This window comes from Prionailurus viverrinus, chromosome F1, assembly GCF_022837055.1.
Source record: "Prionailurus viverrinus isolate Anna chromosome F1, UM_Priviv_1.0, whole genome shotgun sequence".
NCBI classification, from domain to species: Eukaryota; Metazoa; Chordata; class Mammalia; order Carnivora; family Felidae; genus Prionailurus; species Prionailurus viverrinus.
The window spans coordinates 21,344,826-21,369,680 of record NC_062577.1 but is presented as its reverse complement, the minus strand read 5'-3'; the positions used below and the strand labels follow the sequence as shown (position 1 = coordinate 21,369,680).

The window sequence follows — 24,855 nt, the reverse complement described above, 5'->3', positions numbered from 1 at the left end:
ATGCTCAACTGTGGTCTTCTGTTTGTGGGCCCCAGTGCTGTTGCTCCTGCCCTCTCTTTCCAGTCCTATTGAATATGTTGCTCTGGTCTCTTGCTCTGAATACATTTTGCTGGACAAGTAGGAAAGAACACCATGTTCATCAATTATGCTACTTCAAATGGGGAACACTGGGCTGATTTAAAATAATTATTACAGAGTAGACTGCAAATTTTGGTAACATTTACCAAATGTTATAATAATAGCTCATAGCCTATAACCCTGTCTGTTCTTTAATAGCTTTTCAGTGGCTGAAGGTGGGCATCAAAGCCAGGGAGGAGCTTTTTGCCCACCCTTTTACATTTTGCTACTCAAACCCTACTACACGTCACAGAAATGGTAGTGGCTACTGAGGGAAGACCATGCATTGTAGAGTTCTGTGTGAACTCATGAGGGGCAGGAGGGAGCCTCTCCTGGTACATTAGAAAGAAGTGGCCATTACTCAACTGACTTTGCTTTGTCAGTTGGGTCTTTTGTTTCAGCTTCTTTTTGTTTTCTTTCTTTAAGAAGATAATTGCACAGAATGTGTTTTTGGCTGAGCTCTACAAAATCGAAGTTCCCAGAAGTCTTGTGTATTGCTTGAGAGCAGTATGAGAACTGATGTGCCCCCCACCCTTTTAAACTCAGTAGGGTGAGGGGGCATTGATTTATGCCACCTGAAAATGATATTCAGAATTTCACATTTTTGGCCTTGTAAGGACACCATTCTTAAATAGTTCTTTGTCCTGGAAAGTTAATCAAAGATTTAAGTCTCAGCAAAAACAAAAACACCTTGATTTTTTCTGATGGATGAATTTTAGAATCACTGTTAAACATCTCTAGATTTAACTGAAAGTCAGAAAATGCATGTCAAGGACTGGCTGACTTACCCATTTTGGAATCTCTTGTCCTTAGTGGAATGTTGAGAACTAAACAAGATCCCAAAAAATGTTGAAATAAATAAATAGCATAGTTTTCCAAGGCAGATTAGGACCAACCATACAAGTGCCAAAAGCTTTCAAAATTCCATCATACCAGTATAATATTGAGATTACTCCCTTCTTGTCTTTCTTAGGAAGTATGTACTAACATAATTTTTAATCATCTGTGGTGGCTCAGATGAATATCTTTGACTGTTGTTCTTGTGATGTACTAAAGAAAGTTACTGTCCATGCAGATGACCTAGGGACTGGGGCTTAGCAGAACTCCCTGCCTTAAAAGCCTTGGACATCTCTGTGAAAAAAGGTTTCTAAGAGAATACATTGCACACCTACTGTGTACGTGATCTGCGCCAGAGGGAATATAGAGAGGAATAATTAGGACGTGGTCATGACCTCGTAAATCCTGCCTGGTGAAGGAGATAGACACATAAACATATAACAGCAGCAAGATGAGAGCTGCACACTCATCAAGGGTGTGGCAAAGCTTGGGAGAGCTCACTGACCTTCAGTTTGTCTGCACACAGCAGCCTTGGCCTTCAGAGTCCTGGGATGTGCCCCAAAGAAGCTGACCTCCCCACCTCCACCACTGCAGAAACACGAGCACTGCTTAGGGCTCCCTCTGCAGGTGCTGCACAGGGACCGCAAGCTTCTCCTGATACAGAACTGTTGTCTCTTGGTTCTGTGTTTCTTGTGTTTGCCTGCTTATCTTTGGTGCAGTTCCTAAGAACTATCAAGTTATCACAGTTAACCTCTCCTTTCTTCCCGTGTCTCCTTTCTAGTCTCTTTTGCCTCTGCCCCTTTCTTCTCAAGCTTCATCACCATCCCATTAAGTGATAATGATGATAGTAACGATAATGACAATAACAATCACATATTGATTGCTTACTAATTATCAGGTGCTGTCCTAAGCACTTTATGTATGTTATCTCACCTACTTCTCTCAAAGTTCAGGGACTCTTACTCCATCTTACAAATGAGCACCTAAGCTACTATGAAGTAAATAACTTGCCCAAAGCCACACAATTCCTTTCCCTTACAAAATCACAAAATATTGGGTGTAGTCTTTGCATCTCTACTTTTGTGGCAGGTAGGGGTGTGTGTGTGTGTGTGTGTGTGTGTGTGTGTGTGTACTCACGCGCACATGCATGAGAAAGAGAGAGACTAAGTCCTTCACCAATAGACGAGTTTTATTTGTTTGTTTCCTCTAAGTTTTCAGGGCACTTTCAAATCTTGAGCTGTTTTGAATGGAACTGGAAGGTTCTAGAAGGCAGAATTTCAGGTAGCCACAGCGTTCCCTTGGGGATGCTTATTTCAGTCAGCAGCTCTCTGCTAGTTGGAGAGTGGTGGGTTTCCTTAATCACTGGGTCACTGCTGACTTCTCAAACCTGGGATACTCTGGCTGGAGACTGAGCGCAGGGAGCGTGAGATCTTAGGCCAGAGTTTGCACCTGTTTCTCAGGGATGATTTCATATATTTTAGCAGAGGGGGGAAAAAAAGGGAAAAGAGGCTATTTTAAGAGGGAAAAGGGATGTATGTTTAGATTTTGAGGCAAACACTATTTTTCAACTTCTAGTATTTAGCACGTTTCACAGTGTTACCAAACGACTTTGTTAAAAGTATTTATAATTCTGAAGATACTAAGTATACTCTTACTCAAATATTAGTACCAAAGTGCTCAAAGAAAATATAAGCAGGCCTTTTTGTTTTTAAACAATTCTTGTATTTGCTCCTAATGATTAGATAATTCATATCTTTTGTGTCGGTTGGTCCTATTTTATTTTATCCACCCTAGTAATCAGCTTAAGTCTCAGATATGCTGTGTCAGCATTAAGTTTAGAAATCGTATTGAATAAAAAATGAGGAACATGCTAGTCTTGTGCGAAAGTTGAGGACTTTGTATTCAGTGAGGAAAATATCACACGTGCTTTTCCATTGCACACGTCGGACAAGGATCAGTGGCATTCAACTCTTGCCCCCTCGGCACCATGAGAGTAGCATTCAGATTTCTGGGGGATTAATCCAGCTGCAGCTCTATTGTAGTGTATGGTGTTAAAAAGGATCAACAGCTCAAAACTGGCATGACATCTGTTCCACTGTCATCGGTAAATGCTTACCGAGGGTCTGCTAAGAGTAGCGCATTATACTGACGTTCCTATGTCTCTTGTTGCATAAAATAAAGCTGAGACAAGCTCGAATATAATTAGATTGAAATGTCTTATGACTTTCAAGAACATGTCCGATCCTTCCTTTTCCTGCAGTGTACATTAGGTATTGGAATTTTATTTTACTTTACATATTATGTTTGTGATGGGTTAGCCTCCTTGAATGCTAGCCCTTCAAGGGCAGGAATCCTATCCGTTCTTCACAATATATTTCAACATGCAGATCACCCAGCATGTTCTTCACTGACCATTCAGGAAGGATCATGACTTACTGACTTAGAATAAAATCAAATTGTGCTTCTTTAGCAATTTGAACTTATTCTACTTTCACTTTCTAGTTTTTTTCTTGTTTTTTCATCTTTCCTTTACCATCTGTTTTCTCTCATTTTCTGGGGCCACCTATGGGAACCCTCTGGATAAACCAATTCTACCCAATGCTCCTGAAAGATAATGTCCTGCACCTGGCATAGAAGAATATTACCTTTCATTTATGAATGCTTTTGTAAGCATTTCATTATCTACCTAGATTTCCAAAACAATCCCCCCACACACACCACAAAAAAAAGAGGGATCTGCTATTGTTATTCTTAGAATACTGACAGGAAATCATACAGATTTGGCTCAAGTGACATGGTGAACCAGCAACACAGTTGTCACGATCCCAGTCACTGGTGGCATGGTACAGAAGTTTCCCTGCTGATACAGGTTGACAACTTCCTGCACGTACCCTTGGTATTCTCAGTCTTGGAAATGGAAGAAAGAGAACTCCAAGTTCTGGAATATCTGCCATTGACCTTGATCACTGAGGAGGAAATCTAGAAACAGCATAATTCTGCATGGGTTCACCCTGGTGTGGGTGGGTGACTTTAATCAGGATCTGCTGTTTTCCTCTCTTGCTTCCCAGAAAGTGTCAGCCATCATGAACTGCGTGAACAGGTACCGGTGACACAAGTGTGGAGTTTTCAGGTGTAGGATAAAGGCATCAAACTCTTGAATCCTTAGCTGAAGAACAATTACTCTACAAGCTTTTCTAACCTGTTCCCTACAGGAAATATTTTTAAGATTTATTTTTGTTTATTAATGGCAGGATAGAGAAGAGGAAAGAGAGCTAAGCCCTGTTCCTTTTTTCCCACTTTATACACAATTGAAATCCACACCCTCAGGCCAAAACATCGTTGGTAATAATCCATAGACTTCATAGGGCTTCTCAAAATTTGGGAGCTTTCAGACTTGCTAGGATATCCTAGCTAGGTAAGTGTTGAAAACAAAGTTTGTAAATAAGTTGAATCTAGGTAAAAAAGAGAACGGGCTTTTTGTAAGTGGTAATTTCATCCTTGGCATCCCTTGGACATATGTTCCGAACGGGTAGATCATAGAATCAAGGAGAGAGCTCAGAGAGATGAAGCCCAGCCAGCCTTGGTGGTAGTGAGGCAGGCCTGTGTGCGATGACTGAGACCAGCGCTGGGATTCTCACTCCCCTGCAGTGCCCATGCCTCCGTGTCTCCTCATCCCCACGCCTCGCCACCGAAACCCTGCAGAACTGTGTCGTCTTGCACGGGACTCGTTATCGTTACGTTTCCGAGAGATACCTCTCTGCAGTTCTCATTTGCGGAAGTGAGAGTTTTCCCATAAAGCAAGCAGATGCCAGAATTCCTGTTTCTTTGAAGTTAATAGCACATTTTTGATTGTCATGCCACCAAATGAGTGTGAGGCAAGGAATGAGTGTTTTCTGTGATGCCTGCAATTGCTGGTAACAAGAAGATTTGACTTTTCCCAGATTATCCTCATGTCAAATGTGACATCTCTTTATGTATTATTTTTAACATTCACAATGAAATATGGAATGGTGTTAACAGAAGCCCAAGGATACCAAAGCTTCAAGATTAGAAATCACTTTTAGGCTGTCTTTCTCTCCACCCCCCCCCCCCCCCCCGCCCCACCACAGTGGCTTGCTGTATTAACACTCATTATAGCAAAGCAGAGCAGATGGGCAAACAGACTGATTAGTTATTTATATATATATTTTTTCTTTATGGAGCTTAGATGTCAGTTCTTTCTTCAATAAAAGAAAGGAGTTTTTAGATGTTGCCTTGTCTTGATTTCCCTTTTTTAATCAGAGTAAAAAAGGGGGCACTTTGCTCCTGATCTATTAATAATGTGGCTATATCCTTTTCCTAACTGCTGACTTCATAGCTCTCTATATACCCATTTCAATCAGAATTTTATTTCTCTCCAGTCCTCCAAGCTGCATGTGGTGCATTCATGTTCTTTCTGGCCTAGGATTTCTTTATGGAGCTTATCACTTTTAATTCATTTTTTTAGAGGTGTCTTTCTTGACAAGGAAACGGCCTACAGTATTTTTGGCTTTTTCATCCAAAATGAAAAAGTCTGTATCTAATTGATGGAAAGTGAATTCATCCATAATATTATGTCAATAGAAATATGTTTCCGTGTTTTTCCTCTTTTGGAAAAAGGTCAGATATCTTTTTGTTTTTTCTCAAAACTGAATTTGTGTATTTTTTTTCCTTCCCAATTTTATGAGTAGGTTTTCTGATGAAACTGTACATCCAGTTTAAAAACTTAAGGTAAAGAGAAAAGCCATCAGCAATCTCACTTCTGGGTAGATATTCTAAGGGAACAAAATCACTATCTTTTTTTAATTATTATTTATTTATTTTGAGAAAGAGAGAGCAGGGGAGGGGCAGAAAGAGAGAGAGAGAGAGAGAGAGAGAGAGACAGAGAGAGACAGAGAGAGACAGAGAGAGACAGAGAGAGACAGAGAGAGAGAGAATCCCAAGCAGGCTCTGCAGAGAGCCTGACGCAGGGCTCAAATTCATGAACCATGAGCTCATGACCTGAGCCAAAATCAAGAGTTGGATGCTTAACTGACAGAGCCACCCAAGCACCCCCCAAATCACTATCTTAAATAGATGTCTGCACTCCCATGTTCACTGCAGCATTACTCACAATAGTCAAGGTAAGGAAAAAGTGTCCATCAGTGGGTGAACGGATCAAGAAAATGTGATACACACCAGTGCATACCCACACTGGAATATCAGCCTTAAAAGAAGAAGAAGGAAATCCTGCCACTTGCAACACCATGGATGAACTAAAGGGCATTATGCTAAGTGAAGTAAGAGAGAGACAAATACTGCATGGTAATACTTATATGTGCAATCTAAAAGTGAAATAAATCAAACTCAGAAACAGTGTAATGGTGATTACCAAGGACTGAGGGGTGGGAGAAATAAGGAGAAGTTGGTAGAAGGATACAAACTTTCAGTTATAAGATGATTAAGGTCTGAGAATCGAATGTATAATGTGGTGACTGTAGTTGATAATACTGTATTACATAATTGCAAGTTGCCGAGAGAGTAGAACTTAAGTGTTCTTACCAAAGAGAGAGAGAGAGAGAAAGAGAGAAAGAGAAAGAAAGAAAGAAAGAAAGAAAGAAAGAAAGAAAGAAAGAAAAAGGGTGAATATGAGGTGCTAGATGTGTGAATTAACTTGATGGTGGGAACTTTTTCACAATGTGTACATATATCAGATCATCTTTATGGAGCTTGAGCACTCAGTGTATTGAAGTCTTTTTATTTTCTTTAAAATTAAAAAAAAATTTTAATGTTTATTTATTTTGAGAGAGAGAGAGAGAGCAAGGGAGGGGCAAGGAGAGAGGGAGACAGAATCCCAAGCAGGCTCTGCACCATCAGCATGGAGCCCGATGTGGAGCTCGAACCCACAAACTGAGATCATGACCCGAGCCGAACTCAAGAATTGGCACTTAACCAACTGAGCCACCCAGGTGCCCCAATACATTGCAGTCTTGGCAATTATATCTTAAGAAGGCTGAAAACAAAAAATAAAGAGAAATCACAGGCATTAAAAAAAAGCCATCATAATCCATAATCTTTTCTTATAAAAAGACAAATGTATCACATGTATGTGATATGTATTAATAGAAAGATAATGGACTTATTTTGTATAGAAAAGAACTTTCTCATGTTACAATGTGGGCTGTTCTCAAACAGCAATACCCTAGGGATAGTTACACTAGTAAGTAATACTTACAGCATTACCTAAAGAGGCTTGAAGCATAGTGTAAGGGGAGGAATGATAAACATGCATGGTTACAAATATTTTAGTCCTTTTTCTTTTTTTTAATGTTTATATATTTTTGAGGATGAGAGAGAGCGTTGCATGTGTGCATGGCGGGGAGGGGCAGAGAGAAAGGGGGACAGAGGATCTGCGCTGACGGCAGTAAGCACAATGTGGGGCTCGAACTCACAAACCATGAGATCATGACCTGAGCCAAAGTCGGACGCTCAAACACTGAGTCACCCAGGTGTCCTATTTTAGTCCTTTTTAAAAATACTTTAATGGATTTTCAAATTTGCTAATGTATTTTATTTATCAAAAGCAGGAAAAATACCCTATAAAGATGGTCCCAAATTCAGTTGGCTCATAGTGCTGTGAATAGGGATTACAACTTCTAATTTCATGGTGCAGGGTAATGTACCCATACAACCATTTGGGGAGACTTTTGCACAAAGCCATGGACAATTAATTGGATCCCATGTTTTTAGAGGTGCCTGATGATATATTTAGTTTTTTTTTTTTAATTTTTTTTTCAACGTTTTTTATTTATTTTTGGGACAGAGAGAGACAGAGTATGAACGGGGGAGGGGCAGAGAGAGAGGGAGACACAGAATCGGAAACAGGCTCCAGGCTCTGAGCCATCAGCCCAGAGCCTGATGCGGGGCACGAACTCACGGAGTGCGAGATCGTGACCTGGCTGAAGTCAGACGCTTAACCGACTGCGCCACCCAGGCGCCCCTAGATTATTTAGTTTTTAAAACCATCCTTACTGGGCTTGGTATTATTAGAAGATTCTATCAGACATCAAAGAGATACTTCAGGTTAATTCTCACACTGTGACCTGACTTCAGAAATAGCATGCTGTTAATAACAATATGTGGAGACGAGGCTGCTCTCTCCAGCTTTGTGGTCTCTGCATGTTCATTTGCACCCTCAGACTTACCTCGCTAAGTGGTGTGGTTTCAGGAAGGGGAGTGGACAGAAGGTGTGGAGGTTGGCAGAGAAAAGCCAAGCAAAGCCAATGGAAAAATGGAACCAAAAAAAAAAAAAAACCCAAAAAACTAAGGATTCTGTTAAGGATACTCCAAACAGAGGGAGGTGTTTGGGAGCAGATGATTGTGGCAGACTCTAGGGGTACATTTCTGAGGATCCGCTCAGCTTGAGGGCTCGGTTGGAACGAGGTCAAAGTGAGAGAGTTTTCAGTAGAAATGAAACCTTGACATTATATCAGGCTATGAAAAGAGATGCAGTTTGGGGGTGTCTTAATGATGATATTTCAACTGGCCTCAAGCCTGACCTCTCTTGCCATTTCCTCTCTCGAGGCTGAATCAGGTGCCTACGGGGTGAATTCACCTCTCTATATTTAACCTGCAGCGGCTCTATCAGCACCACTGTGAAACTGGTCACTTTTCTCCAAATGTTCATCTTCCTATGGGGATAGGGAGGAACGCTGTATCTTGTTCATCTCTAAACACGTAGCAGTTTTCAATAAATATCTGTTGATTAAATGAACGAATGATTGGGCCATTGCCTCTGTGCAGGATCCAGATGACATAGTAAAAAGCTTTCCCCACTGATCCGTGGTTAACTTTATGAATTACAGACCTTTTGCCTCTCAGGTGACTTCATAATTCTAGCCTTCAAAATGGGCAAAATACTAAAATATGTTTTTGACAAAGTTGTAAAACTTGAAAACACCACTCATCAAATTACTGCTGTAAAATACAGAGTGCCTATGTTTCAAAAACAAAATCTTTACTTACTTACAATTTGGAGAGAACTCCTCTTGAGCAACAGCGCCTTTTTAAAAATATAATAAAGGAGTGCCAAGGTGGCTCAGTCGGTTAAGCATCGATTCTTGATTTTGGCTCAGGTCATGATCTCATGGTCATGGAATCGAGCCCAACATTGAGCCCTGTGTCAGGCTCTGCGCTGAACGGGGAGCCTGCCTGGGATTCTCTCCTCTCTCTGCCCTCCTCCCCCACACCCTCCCCCGACCCCCCCCCCACCTGCATGCCCACTCTCTCTCAAAATAAATAAATAAACATTTAAAAATTTAAAATATATAATTAAATGGAAGCTTCCTGAGTCATCACTCGAATTGGATGTAAATCATGTCTAATCTGCTTATTAACATGTTCCTCACTCCCATGCCTGGATAACAGAGAAGTCCTTCTAAAAGTTATTCTTACGTGTTTTATTTTTGTAAGCCTTTTGCAGTTTTTTTGATTTTTGTGTGATTTCCACTTTTTAAATTTAGATAAGACTTTCTGATATAAACACAGCCTTTAAAACACAGAAGAAACACCACACAATGCTTTTCAGTGGGTAGCAAAGGAAAATTCACATCTTATATTCTTACATTAACTTCTTGGATAGCATACGAGGCTGTAAACATGAATGTGGAACGAGGAAGGGAAAAGTGAGAGGGACTCCCAGAGAGGACGATTAAGTTGCCTCTGGATCACCACTGTCCTTGGGGGATTGTTGTTAGAGTTTCCTACTTTCCTTCCGGTTTTACTTTGCTTTGAAGAGGTGGCAGCCGACAGGGAGGTGATGGGAGGTTTCCCCTCTCACTTCAGTTTGCTCTCCTGTGTACCTGTGAGCTTGTTTCCCCACATTCCTTTTTAAAAAGTAAGGAATTCGTGCTGGGAGGCCACACCTGTTACATGGTGATGCTGGAGGTGGGAATCAAGGAGAAAGTGCTGGCGGGAGCACATAGCAGCAGCAGCAGCAGCAGCAGCAGCCCCTTGGCTGGAGAGGAATTTTCCCCTTCTTCTGCCTTTGGAACTGAATCCCATCTCCTGTTCTTCTTATCTCATATTTCAGTGATGTTTCTTCAAAAACTATGGTAGGTTGACAGAATGGATTTCTGCGCTCCTAATGTAATACCTCTCAAAGTGCGCTCAGATTTGCACCAGAGAGACTTCCTTATCTTCAAGTAGGATAAAGTCAGCAGGGCCTCCTCCAGCCCCTTCACAAAGCATCAGCAGTGCAGTCCCCTTCCCTGCCCTGCTCCCACTTTGTCCCTCGAGACAAGGGTTAGTATGGACGCTTGCATGCGCGCGCAGGCGCAGACGCACTGTCATGCGCACACGCATGCTGCGCTCTTCCACGTTCTAGTGTCTTCCCTCTGGCGGTTCTTTATAGCAAGATGATGCTACTGTCCTTTCAGCCTTGCAGATTTGTACCAAACTTTTAAATCTCTACAAAATACTACTTCCTCTTTTAATTCCTGCCTTTACCCAGTCATAATTTAATGTTTGTTTTTTAAATTCTGCATTGCCATAAATTCCTGTGAAACCTCTATCATGGAACTTACTACACTCTATTTTGTAAGTTTTTTAAAAAAATGCCTCTCCCATGTGCACTTCCCCCATCAGGCCCCTGAGCTATATAGACCAGTATGAATAGACCAGCAAATTAAACTACTGTTAAGAAAAAAATCAAAATACTGTAGCTTTAATGGCATTACTGCTAAGTGTGTGTGTGTGTGTGTGTGTGTGTGTGTGCGCGCGCTCCATGTAGCCTTAAAAATATGAAAATGTGCTAATAAGAGGTTACCTGTGTAGAGAAACTACAAACATTAACGATCTAGGGAAAAATAATCTTCCTTTTTGGTAAAACTTTACTAACCCTATACTTCCTGTTAATGATTTGATGGAACCAGTGCTAGAAAATACTATGAAGAACTATACAAAGTATATGACTAGTATTATAGCCATAGAGTCAGTATTGCATTTTGCATTTGCTTGCCTTCATTTAAGATCCTTACTTTTATATCTCAGCTTGTTTATGAAATTGATTTGGAATTACCTTTCAGCGTTCGGTTAATTTGAACATTTCCTTTGCTGAGATGTTATGGCTTAAATGATTAGATTTCTGTGTCCGTGGGTGTCCTTAGAGCTCTAGGAAGGAGGCTTAGGGGCAGCAGTCTTGTTGGAAGAGAAAGCCTGTAGCTGCATTTCAGTTTCCGTACCCACTGCTCCTGAGGCTGAGAAACACCAGTTGTTCATGAAGGGGAGAGGTGGGTAGGGAGACACGGGTGCCAGTGCAGGTCAAGTGCATGGCTCCACGATTCTTCTGCTCTGCTTGGGTGTGAGGAGGTAAGGGCCTGTCCTACAGTGGGATGGATGGAGATGAAGGAATGGGCAGATGTTCAAAGGAGACCTCCACGAGACTGGAGTAAGTCGTCTCTGGAATGGCTTGAAAAGGATGGTGAAAAATAAAGACAGAGCAAACCCTTGAGAATCTGGGCAGTGACCTTGGGTGGGGCAGGGAAGGTATATTTACTGAAGTTAACTAGAGGACCATCTCTATTGTGGTTTATCCATAAATTCTCTTTCAGTCTTTATGAGTGGTCCAGTAGAAGCACAGAGGCTCTGATAGGAGGTGGGCAATTGCTTTGTTTTCTTCTCTTGATCTTCCTACATCTGGTCAATCCTTAAAGCATTCTGCTAGCTAAGCAGAAAGCAGAGAAAAGTAAGTTTAAATCCTTGCCCCCATCTTCTTCCTTTATCTTCCAAAACACTGTCACCTCAGGTAAAATAAAATATAGAATTCCTTACAGAACCCACCAAAAATGTATAAATTAGCCTGAGGAGGAAGGCCATTTGCTCCTGGCGGGGGGGGGGGGGGGGGGGGGGGAAGAATGGATCATCTGAGAAGAGCTGGCTTGCAAGGCAGGAGTGGGAAGATGGAGAATTTTTCCCAGTTTCCTGAACTGGGTAGATCTCATGGCTGTCTGTGCTTTCCTCACTCTGGAGGTTTTTGAGATTCCAGAACATTAGCAAACATACGTGCACTTTCTGTGTGGCAGGTAGTAGTGCTCAAATATTTATTTGAATAAACAAATACACATTTTTTATTATGTCCTCAAAAAGTTCAGCCATGTGTTGTGCAGGGGGTGTGCCTTCTGGTCTTGCTTTCTGAGTGAGTGAGAATCAGATGAGAACAGGCCCTATTGCATTTCCTTCTTCAGCACAATTGTCCATCCCCCAATCCCCCACCCCCCAGTGCAGCGGGCTCTTGCAGGAATCCTAGTGCTTTACTGATCACACAGAGGTTTTGTTTTCACTCATTCTGATCTAGCTTTCTGTTCTCCCAGGTGCGCACGTCCTGACCGACTCAGCAGGAAGGTGGATTTTCTTTGTGTTTAAAGAAAAAAAAATGTCCCCGTGTCTGTAGAGATGATTTGCAGTTCAGCCCGGCTGAAGCTGACCGAATGAGACTATGGGCTGTGCCTCCGCCAAGCATGTTGCCACTGTTCAAAATGAAGAGGAAGCCCAGAAAGGGAAGAACTACCAGAATGGAGATGTGTTTGGCGGTGAGTGCCATTGAACTTCGCTCTTGACCCGGTGACCCAGGCCTTTCACTTTCTCGGGAGTGAATATTTGTAGCGTTATTGGTGTTGCATCTTTTGGGGGCTGCTGGTAAAGGGCTGATGAGATATGGCTAGAAATCAACACGCATCTTTTACATGGTGCAATTTTCATAATAACTTATATATACAGGATTTTGAGGACGATTATGGAGATTTTATACAGAAGCTAGCATTGAAATCAAGTTTTAAATAACCCGTAGGACTTAAATAGGTACATGGGACACCAGCCACAGGGCGTCCAGGTAGAGAGCACTGTATGACCGAAAACACAGAGGTCCAAAAGTAGAGCGAGTGAGGATTTATGCATAAGAGAATGAGGTATTTTTTAGGCCTAATAGTTACTTTTTATGTGAATTATAAATTTTCAGATTAAAAAAATACAAACACAATGAATGTTAATAATCGTCTTTTAACCTGTCTTTGACGATGCAAAGTGACTTTAGAATATCCAGTGCAAAGATTACAGCCTGCCAACTCATGGCCACGTCTGGCTTGCAAGTATGTTTTCTTTGGCTCCCAGAGAATTATAAAGTAAAAAGCAAGGCAGCATTTAAAAAATCAGGATGTTTCACGTAAAATCCCAAATTTCTTCAGAAAATCTGGCTATACCGGCTGAAGCAACAGTGGGGTGAGGTAGCAGTTGCCCCTTCAGTCAGGCTGTGGCCTCCAGGGAACTGTTGAGCCTGCTCTTGAACGCACGTCAAGTCCCCGTTCACGCATTAACGTCACCTACCGGGCCACCTACAGGCTTCTGAGTTTGCCTAGACATGAGTTTGTTCCTTGGACAGTCAGCTCCGCTTCCGATGCCACATGGCTGTAGCTTAGTACAAAACCCGAGTGAGTGAGGCAGGTGAAGCAGTTCTGCTGAATCACTTCAACAATGATAACCCGCTCCCGGACACGTTCATGGCAGTCCTCTGAACGAGTGCCTCTTTCTCATTCGGTAAAGAACCTTGCTGAAATCGTGTTTACATACAAACAACTGAAGGGCACCGTCCGGTCACTGTCATGTAATTCTGCCAATTTTGGTCCATTGTAATGGTCGTGTGGGTCCCTGGTGAAGAATTGGTGTGCTGTGGGAAGACTAATGCTCTGCTGAAAGTGGACTAGTATGTAGGGGAGGAGGATTTTGTTTTGTGTCATTTTAAGGAAATGTATTTGTTGCCTGGAACAGATTTACTTCTAGTGGTGACTGCCTGTAAAATTTTGAACGGTGGGGGCGCCTGGTGTCTCAGTCGGTTAAGCGTCCGACTTCGGCTGGGGTCATGATCGTGGTTTGTGGGTTCAAGCGCCATGTTGGGCTCTGTGCTGACAGTTCGGAGCCTGCTCGGGATTCTCTCTCTCACTCTCTGCCCCCTCCCTTCCTCAAAATAAATAAGTAAACTTAAAAGTAATGAGAGAACATAATAATCTAGTGATAATCTAGTGTCAAGGATTTATGCGAACTAACTTCTAGATGATATTCTGTGTCGTTATTGTTTTTATAAGAGCTACCATAATGGAACAGCCACCATATGTCAAATATGCAGAAGTATTTAAATTCATTTTCATGGTGAATTTTCACAACAGTTCTATGAAAGACGTGTCATCCCGATCTTACATGTTTGGAAGTTGAAAGACAGAGAGACTCTGGTCCCTAGATGCCCAGCTACGAAGCCGTAGACTCAGTGTCTCTATGCCAGAGTCCCTGTTGCTTTCTTGATGTTGTTCCCACTTGCCTTGCTGCATCCCATCAGCCACTCGTTCTTCAGTGCGAAAACATATTGACTGGCCTGTACACTATGGGCCAAGACCTTTTGCTAACTGCCCTGGAGGATTCAGGGCTGAGTAAGACATAAACCTCCTAGAAAGTCCTTTCTAGGACTTTCTAAGAGGATGAGGAAAATGTTTTGAGGCAGAATAGGGCAAATACCAGAAAAGGAAAAGACATACATTGTGATGAGAGTCAGGGGCATGGAGAGACTGCCTTAAAAGGTGGGATCAGAGCAGATTTCTTATAAAGGTGACATCTGAACCTGGCCTTAAAGGACCAGAAGAATCTAAGCCTGTCAGATGAAGGGTACCGGAAGGTACTGGATGAGGAAAGGTTAGAGGTAATGTGAGACTTACTCAAGAATTAGAAATAATCCAGTTTGAATGGAATATAAAATTTAAGTGAGAGAATTGGCTAGAAAACTTAAGTTAGGGTTAAATTATAGAGAAATTTGAATACCAAATTACAATCTTTGGAAGGACAAACTAAGAGCAAAAACCAGTGATATCTGATATATTGTACTTCTATACAGCCTGGCAGACCACTTAACCATCCAGTTGGTGATTTAGTTTCAGCTTTTATAGGCGAGGAGGCTTTGTTATTCTAAAGTACCATGTGCGTTTGGCAAATGTTGGCATCTAATAAAGGAACCTTGTATTAGTCACCTATCGCTGGGTATCGGACAACCTCAAGATCTCAGTGGTATTCAACAATGAGCATGTCTTTCTTGATCACGAGCTGGTGAGTCAGCTGGAGTGGCTCTGCTGTACGTCTTTCTCATCTTCCTCCTGGGACCAGCGGTCTGCGGGAGGAAGGGCGGATATGCTCTCTTTCACAGAGGGTGTAAGTGCAAGCAGTACACAAGATGCCTCTTAACCTTGGGCTTATATCTGGCACACCGTCACTTGCACCCACATTTGAGTAGCCAAATAAAGTCACAGGAACAGGCTCAAAGACAAAAGGCAGAGAAATATATCTGACCACAGTGCATTAGTGACAAGGATGTGGATACAGAGGTCAAGAATTGGGGCTAACATGGGGTGCCTGGGTGGCTCCGTTGGTTAAGCATCCAACCCTGAATTTCTCCTCAGGTCATGATCTTGCCCCACATCGAGCTCCACGCTCTGCTTAAGATGCTCTCCCTCTCTGTTTACCCCTCACCCACTTGCACGTGTGGTCTCTCTCTCGAAGAATAAATAAATAAATAAAAATAAATAAAAGGTTATTTAAAAAAATTAGAGCTAACAATTCAGTCCACCCCAAGCTGGCACAGTCATTGTTATGTTTGTGGCTCCACTCAGTCCATGTCATAAAGTGCGTTCAAGACCTCTGCTAGTTTTTTTGTCATCCTCCTGGTACTCATACTGAAGTTTCATCCACTCAGGCATTCATCATCTCGTTACTCTCCAGCGTAAACATTTGTGGGTTTGTGGCATGGTGTTAGATAAGGCAGAACAAGGAGGGAGAGAGCTTCTTGAACCAGTCAAGGGAGATAGATTTGGCTAGTCCCACGGGGCTCTAGAATTGTCAAAGTGCAGTGTGAACCTCAGTGCCTGTATCCCAGATGCGACTGAATGCTTGAGTTTGTCTATGACAAGAGGAGGTCCTATCTGTGTTTCTCCATGTAAATTTTAGTTTGCAGGCAGAGTGAGTGTACAAAATCCCAATATGATCACAGATAGTCACAGGTGAAAAGCAGATGTGGCTCACTTTTAACCATTTGATATCTTTGTCACCCACTGTTTGTAACTCATTGCCTCCTAAGAAAGAACGCCACACTTAGCAGCCTGAAATAAGCACCGATTTATTACTTTTCACAATTCTGTAGGGTGCCTGGGATCACCCAGGTAGCTGCATTTAGCTGGGAGCTCAGCTGGGCTCAGATGACCAAGAGGGATTCTAGCCTCTCTTTCCAGCTAGGAAGTCAAACTTTTCACATGGTGGCTGGTTTCTAAGAGAGGAAGTAGAAGCTGTCAGGCCAATGAAGACCTAGGCTCAAAAGTCCAAGAAGTCACTTTTGCCTCATTCTGTTGATTAAAGCAAGTCACAAAACCAGCCCAGAGTCGAGAGAGCTGGACATCTCCATGTATTCAGCCTGCACCTCTGGGACGGGAGGAATTGGTGGGAGCCATCTTTGGAGACTAGTTACCTCAGCCACTGAGAGAGGCAGTGAGAACCCCAACTGGATTATATTCCAACCTAGACCGTTAAAATTTGCTTTCTAAATCACTGCTCTGTTTTTCACTGAATAAAGTCTCCTCACTCACTTTTTAGAAGCCATTTTTAAATGTTTTTAAAAAATGTTATTACTGCTTGTTGTTGAAGAGTTGACAATGTCTGTGAAGGATGGACTATTTGGGGATGGCTCTGAAGTATGTCTCTGAGTGTGTATACACACACACACCTTCGATCCTTTTCCAAAAGGTGTGAATTTAATTTCATAGCTTCTAAGGACATGCTGGGGAGCATTGATAAACAGAGTGTTTTAACAAATGGTAGTTTCCATTTTTATGATGCAGTTTGGTCTCCATAATGTTTTGGCTATTTAGGAGATCGATCACTCCAAATGTGCGTGACGGAATATCTGTAGAATATTCCACCGTGGAGAATTGACAAGTGGGCATCTTGACTCCTAGATTTCATAGAATTCAGGAGGTCATTGACAAGGAACTTTATCACTGACATTTACCTATAGACTTTCTTTCACTTTAAATATCGAAGCATAAAAAGTTTCCCATCTAAAGTTGTGCCTCACATACATGTGGCCCTTTCAGAAGTAAAACCCAGACCAGAAAGCTCCATCTCCAGATTGGAATTTTCCTTCCCTCAGTGGTCAGGGCATATGTGAATAGTGGTCAGCAGATCTGCTGAGGTCATTCAGAGGACAGCTGAGCAGATTGCCAAAGCCAGCTTGCATAAAATAAGTGACCAACAGATTCAAGTTATCGTGAACTAGTTAAGCAAGTTCTAAGGAAAGCCAAGTGCTTATTGGATTTCTTTCAACAGGCATTCACTTGGACTATTAAAGTAGGTGCTCACAACAGATTCAGGCCTTATTAGGAAAATTAACATGTCAAACCAGAGATCATTATCTCTTCTGCAACCCACCCCAAGGGGGCAAGCTCTTTACTTATATTGACTTTACTATTTGCCTGAAGGTCACCACCATTCTTCCAGGAAAAGGCTTTAATCTTGAAAAGGCTTTAAACTTGAGGCCTTTGTCTCATCCAGTTTCCAGCTCCTGTGACTCTTGTTCTCTCCCCAAATCTCTTTCCGGTCGCCACCACAGTTCAGGCTGTTGGGGCCCATAACCCGGAAGAGTGCAGTGCCTTCCAAACTGATTTCCGTTAGCCCCCTTTGTTGTTTGTTTGCTTCTTTGATTTTTTTTTTTATGTTGTTGTTCATTTTTAACTCTCCGTTTTTTGTACCGGTGTCCGATTCTGTCAGCTTGTACTGAGTGCTCCTCTGCCCATGTTCATTCTCATGCTCCAGAACTTTTCTGTTGTGCCTCATTCTTAGCCAGTAAAATCCCAAATCCTTAGTGAACATACAAGACCTCTCAGATGGCTCATACCCACCTTGGCAGCCTTGTTTCATACTCTGTCCCTTCATGTTCCCTGTTCTTCAGCTAGACTGGACAATTTGCCCTGTGACCTCAAACACGCCTTCTGTCTCCCGGGCCCTCTGGTGAGCCATAACCTCTTCTTGGCGTGGGCCTTTTCTCCTGCCTTCATCTTTTTAAATTCTGCTCTTCTTCAAACTTCACCCAAACTTTCATGAAGCTTTTCTAAAACCTTCAGAAAGTATCTCTTTCCTGCCATCTCAGAATACCTTTTTACATACTTATGTATTTGGTTTATTTCTTTATATGTCTTATCTCATTATTTATGTACATGTGTCATCTGTCTTATGAGCTGGTTAGCCCCCTGAAGGCAGGGACTGTATGGTCTTGAGAGGAACAGGGGTTCCCAGAATGCCGGGAGCTGGAGGCAAAGAGATTGTTTGGGGATCAGGTTGAGCCCTGCCTGCACCCAGCTCCCCCGCATGACTAGGTGGCCAAGTTTGGCTTAAGGACCAAGAGAGTCTGAAGTTTATAAATATTCCCTTAAGTGGAGGTGTTTGGACTATTGCAATAAATTCTCCCAGAATAGCAATGTAAGACTGAGTATAAAAGGGAAGCAGTAAGGCAAGATTTTGGCTACTTGGTTTCTTCTAGGCTCTGTATTGCTGTGTAACTTCAATTAAGTTCTGATCCTCAACTGTGTAAATTGGGAACATCTAACAGGATTGTGTGTGTGTGTGTGTGTGTGTGTGTGTGTGTGTGTGTGAGAGAGAGAGAGAGAGAGAGAGAGAGAGAGAGAGATGGTGTTATCTAATCTGCTACCCATCTAAAATACTGTAAGGGCCAACCTCACAGGTTATGGTGAAGATCAAATAAGAGAATATATCTCATTCATTCAGAAATTCAAGCAGTTGAAGGCAAAGTAGTAATTCACTCTTTCTGCAGTAATTTCCAATGGCATGAAGTGAAGATTAATTAAAAGTAATCTGTGTTTATGAGACAGTAACAGAATAATGCTACTTGTGTCCCATCCAGTATAGTAGCCACAGGCCACCTCTGTCTGTTAAGCATGGAAAATATGCCTAGTTCTAATTAAGATCTGCTATGAGCATAAAATACATACAGGATTCTGAGGACTTAGTATAAAAAAGAGGGGTGCCTGGTGGCTCAGCCGATTAAGCTCCGACTCCAGCTCAGGTCATGATCTCATGGCTTGTGAGTTTGAGTCTCGAGTTGGGCTGTATGCTGATAGTTTCGGATTCTGTGTCTCCCTCTCTCTCTGCCCTTCCCCTGCTCATACTCTGTCTCTCTCCCCAAAAATAAAGAAACATTTTAAAAAAAGAGTATAAAATAGCCCATTAATAATTTTTTATTAATTGCATGTTGAAGTGATATTTTGTATATGTTGGGTTAAATAAATTATATTACTCAAATTAATTTTATCAGTTTCATTTTGCTCATTTAATGTGGCTACTAGAAATATTTAAAGTATGTCCGAAACTTGCATTGTCTTTCTGTTTGGTGGTGCTAATTTAAGTCACTGAAAGGTAGAGTTGGTATTTAGGGCTCCCTTTCCTTCCTAGTTTCGGCTTTGGGGTTTACTTATTCTGGAATCCAAGAGAAAAGGAGTTAGTTAGGCTGAGACAGCAGCCTCATTTTCTGCTTCGACTCTCCATAGGCGGGATGTGCACTCTAGGGGAGCAGGCTGTTGGGGTACACAGGACAGCTAAGAAGGCAGAGACAGGGAAGCAGCTTGGGAGGTGAGGAAGAGCAAAGTCTCTAACTTGCTCATCTCTCTGCACTAATTAGTGGTAGTCTTTAATTTAGCTCCCTCTCAAGTAACTTCTTTTGCTGGCCTAGGGAAGCTTGTGTTGACTTCTGAAGTTATTTCCCAAAGGTCAGAGAGGAAATCTGCCCCCCTCCTTTTTTTTTTTGGTTTTCATTAAGTTGATAAAGAACCTTAAGAGCAGGAGAACGGTTTGATGGGTTTGTACTAGAGCCGGGCCATACTCTGAATGAAAATGTAAGTCAAGATGAATGAGTAACCTGGCCCTGAATATTGTCTTTGAAGACCCCACGGTGTTTTGAGCTGAGCCTCAGAAAGGTCGCAATGGCTTCAAGTGCACATGGAGCTCATGGAATTATAGAAGCCAGCCCACCTTGGCCAGGAGTTTTCACCACACTCTTCCAAAGTACGAGTACTTAGCCCGGCACCTGACTCAGAGGAGGTGTTCAAAGTGGCTTAGTTTCATTTCCTTCTTTTAGACAGTTGCTGGGCCATTCTGACAGGTTCTTGCCTCTTTGACACAAGACAGCCTTAACTGTCAGCACTCATAGCAGTGGTTGTGAGTTCGTGCACTAGCGGGAGCTTGTTCCAAGTTCCCCCCTTCTTGTGTTGCCTTTGGCAAGTAACTTAAGCTCATTAGTGCCCATATTTTCTCCTCTGTGTTGCGGGGGAGGGGGATAATAATGGAATCCAGCACTTGGAGTTGCATGGAGGGTCAGATAAACTTCACTGGAAAGCGCTTAGAACATTGTCTGCTGCTTAATTAGCACTCAAGCATCAATTACAAATATGAATAGATTTGCCCCACCTCTTCATTCTTGCCCCTCAGCCACCTCAAAATAAACACTGCCAGAATGTTCGATGGTGCAGAATTTAATCTAGCTGAGGTAGAGTCAGTCTGAATTTCTCTTTGGAAGAATTTCCTGTAACAGAAAGTCAAGAAATACTCTTGTTTCTACATTTAAAAAAAGAAAAATCCAAGTGTATTTTTCCTTCCCTTGCCATTGATATCAGGAACCTGTTAATGTTATATATAGGGAGAGAGAAGTGAAAAGTAGGGCCATTTGCCACTTACTACTTCAGGGCAGCCTGACTGCAAGACGAGGGAGCCTCTGAGTTCACAGACACTAGTGGCAGGGGCATGCTTGCTGAGCCCTTGGTGGCGTCCCTCCGGTTTTATGTCTAGAGGGTTTCCTTCAGTTGCTCTCTTGGCCCTCTGGGTGCCTGGTCTTCTGTGCAGCTGCCTGGAGCCCTTCCTCAGGCAGAAAATAAGAACGTTCTCTGCTGTCAGTGCAGAGCCTACTTCAGATCCTTTGTTTCTGTCTCTGTCTCTCTCTCTCCCTCTGCTTGTGCTCTGTCTCTCTGAAAATAAATACATAAACTTAAAAAAAAGGAGAAGAAGAAAGAAAGAACTTGGCCCTGGAGAAGGCAGTGGAGATGCTTCTGGTACCTTCCAGTGAAAGGCACAGAGAACTGGAGCCCCAGGCAAGGCTTGTTCTTTGCTGGGGGAAGTTCTCATAAAGTGACTCAGCAGCAAGAGAGAAGGTGGGAGGGTTTCTTTTACCCATAGCACGTCTCCTCTGAGTTATTTTCTCCTGAGTGACATCACAGAATTCAGAAATTCAAAACAATGGCTTCTTCCCAGAATCCTGGCTAATGTGGCAGAAAGGATGTGTTTTGCCATAAGCACCTGCCTGGAACCGCCCTCCTGACACCACCTCTCTGATGCTTAGACCTCGTTTAGGACCTGGCTCTCCTCTCCAGAGACCAGCACAGCACCTTCCGTCTGCACCCGGAGCCTGAAGTGTGGCTGTTTCTTTTGCCCCTGAGTTATTATATGAAAAGCACAACTATGATACTCATGTTTTACAGTTTCTATTGTTATCTCCATTTGATACAAAAGGAAAATGAAGCCAAAAGCCATGCCAGTTCACTTAACTAAGGAAGCAGGACTGTGGCTAGAAGTGAGGATGTAGACTCTTGACTCTAAGGGAGAGCCCCCTTAGATGTGTCTTTGCTGTTAACTCTAAACCAGCCTCTGCTCAGGAGTCATTGGTAACTGGCTGCTTGAGCTTACTTAGCCTGAGCTTTTAATCGAGAAGGTCTGAAGACTCTATTGTTGTATTTAGGGCTATTATCAGTAGCCCTGAAATTCACCGTGGTGCTGAATGCATGGGCCTGAGATCTGGCAAAGTGGTTTCAAATCCTGGCTCAGCCACTCACTAACGTGTAGCTTGGCAAATCACTCTCCTTGCCTCAGTTTCCCCATCTGTATAATATGGGGAGAACTAGTACTTAAGCTGTCTTCAGAGGACTTTTATGAGACTTAATGTATCAGTGTATGTAAAGCCCTAAGAATAGAACTTGCCACATAATACGCACTGGGTGACTGCCATTCATTAATATCATCACCGTATTAGCAGCCTTAGTTTCCCATAATTATGCTGGGGGGTTGGGGAAGCATAACCCATTGATTACAGATGTGTAATTCTCCAATTTTTAGAAGTTTATCAGTTATCCACATAATAGTTATCTTTTTATTTTCTATTTTCTTAATTAAAAAAATGTTTAATGTTTATTTATTTTGAGAGGGAGAGAGAGAGAGCAGGAATTGGGGATGGGGCAGAGAGAGAGGGAGACACAGAATCTGAAGCAGGCTCCAGGCTCTGAGCTGTCAGCACTCACTAACTAGGAGATCATGACCTGAGCCACAGTTGGATATTTAACCAACTGAGCCACCCAGGTGCCCCTATTTTGTATTTTAAAATATTTGTATTCCTGTAATTTGTGCTTCTTCTGTTTTGTCCTAGATCAGCTTCTGTTCTGTATAAGATGTGCATGTGTGTGACCAGGTGTATGTCTTTAAATCAGAAGATTAAAGTATATGATTTGAGTGGTGAATATAATATTATGCCCTATTTCTATGAAAGCGTGGTTTAAAAAAATAGTCCCTTCCTAGAAGTTAACACGTAAAGGGGCCTGGGTGGCTCAGCCACTTAAGCCTCCAACTCTTGATTTCGGCTCAGGTCATGATCTCAAGGTTTGTGGGTTTGAGCCCTGTCTCCGGCTCTCTGCTGATGGTGCAGAGCCTACTTGGAACACTTTCTCTCCCTCTCTCTTTCTCTCTCTCTCTCTCTCCCCCTCCCTCCCCCACTCTTGCATTCTCTCTCTCTCAAAATAAATAAACTTAAAAAAAAATAACTTTGTTTAAAGAAAAAAAGAAGTTAGGGGCTCCTGGGTGACTCAGTTAAGCATCTGACTTCAGCTCTAGTCATGATCTCACAGTTGTGGGTTTGAGCCCCACATCGGGCTCTGCGCTGACAGCTCAGAGCCTGGAGCCTGCTTTTTAGTCTCTTTTCCTGCCCTGCTTGCATTCCATTCTCTCTCTCTCTCTCTCTCTCTCTCTCTCTCTCTCTCTCAAAAACAAAAATAAACATTAAAAAAAGAAAAATAAAAAAAGTTAACAAACATAAATCTGTGTGTGTGTGTGTGTGCGCATACGTGTGTGCAGTAGAGTACAGCATTTTCCTACTCTTGGGTTTATCATGCACAGTGAGGATGTTTATAGAAAAAGAACATTTCTTTGTGAAGCACTGTAGAGAGGCCAAGAACCAACAGACACAGTTGATGCCCTCAGTGATTGTAATTGAATAAGTGCATCCATAACTAACTGAAATATAAAGATGTACAAATTAGATACTATTTTAATTCACATTCTATTCTTCAAAAATACTTTGTTATTTATAAGTCTAATATTAAAAATTGAATTCCTTAACTCCTTTCTCCATATTAGAGCTTTTTACATGAATCTAAAGACTGAACTGTAAAATACGAAACTGTAAAAGTACTATAAAAAATATGGATGGAAAAAAAATACCAGTGAGTGTTTTTATAGTCTTAGGTTTGTAATGCCACAAAATCCAATGCCATAAAAAAAGTTGATAAATTTAACTGCATAAAATTCTCTGCACAGCAACAAACAAACCAGCCTTAACTAAGTTAAGAGACAAATGTCAGATGGAGTGACATTAATATTCATAACATAAAGTTAATATGATTAATATAAAAAGACTCTTAAATCTATAAGGAAAGAGTGAACAGTTCAATTGAAAAATGGACAACATTGGGGTGCCTGGGTGGCTCAGTCAGTTGAGCATCTGACTTCGGCTCAGGTCATGATCTCGCGGCTCATGAGTTCGAGCCCCGCGTGGGGCTCTGTGCTGACAGCTCAGAGCCTGGAGCCTGCTTCAGATTCTGTGTCTCCCTCTCTCTCTGCCCTCCCCCAAGTCTCTCTCTCTCTCTCTCTCTCTCTCTCTCAAAATATAAATAAACATTAAAAAAAATTTTTTAAATGGACAGCATTTGTGACCAGGCAATTAAAAAATACATGCAAAAGGCTAATAAACGTGCAGAAAGATACTCAGCTTCTTAGAAATCAAATAAATGACACCAAAGTAAACAGAACAAGACCTTTTTCATCAGATTGGCAGGAACAGGCATCTGTCTCACACTATAACTGGGAATTTTGAGGGAGCACCAAATAATTATGTATGTATGTATATATGTATATGTATGTAGATGTATGTATGTATGTACATGTGTATGTACATATGTGTGTGTGTATACACACATATACATATACATATATATATAATGTAAATGAGCATGCCCTTTGCCCCAGCAGTCCTACTCCTAGGAATTTGTCATAAACAGGTAATTGGACGAGCATACAAACCTGTATGCTTCAGGGTTTTTCCCACTGATGAAACATATATCAGATACAGCTATTAAAGATCAAGGCTCTGTACTTATGGAGATGAGAAAAGATCTACAACATGTTAATAAATGAAAACAGTAAACAGTTTTACATAGCATCATAGCATATCTCGTTTGTAGAATTTATTTGTTTAAAATCTACATAAAATTTTGTGCGGGTGTATTTAAAAATGTATTTGGGAAGTCTGTTCACCAAAACATTAACAATGGCAAGTCTATTGTGAAGTCTCGGGTGATTCTTAATTTCTTCTTTGTATTTTTCTGTGTGTACTTTGAATCTTTTATGGTCAACATGTATCATTCAATACCACTTAGTATTTTGATAAATAGAATTTTATGTTTCCATCTTCTGAAGACCTACAGTTGTGCTTTCAGGACAATG

At 41.8% G+C, this 24,855-nt stretch overlaps 1 protein-coding gene across 1 annotated transcript in view; it reads left to right on the top strand.

The window, feature by feature from the left end:
• The window catches only part of CF1H1orf21 (chromosome F1 C1orf21 homolog), a 176,895-nt gene that overhangs the window by 12,313 nt on the left and 139,727 nt on the right, over positions 1 to 24,855 (top strand). The window contains exon 2 of the mRNA XM_047840781.1: positions 12,321 to 12,539. Coding sequence (XP_047696737.1) covers positions 12,446 to 12,539 — 94 coding nt within the window. The 5' untranslated portion in view covers positions 12,321 to 12,445. The remainder of the gene's footprint in view (positions 1 to 12,320; positions 12,540 to 24,855) is intronic.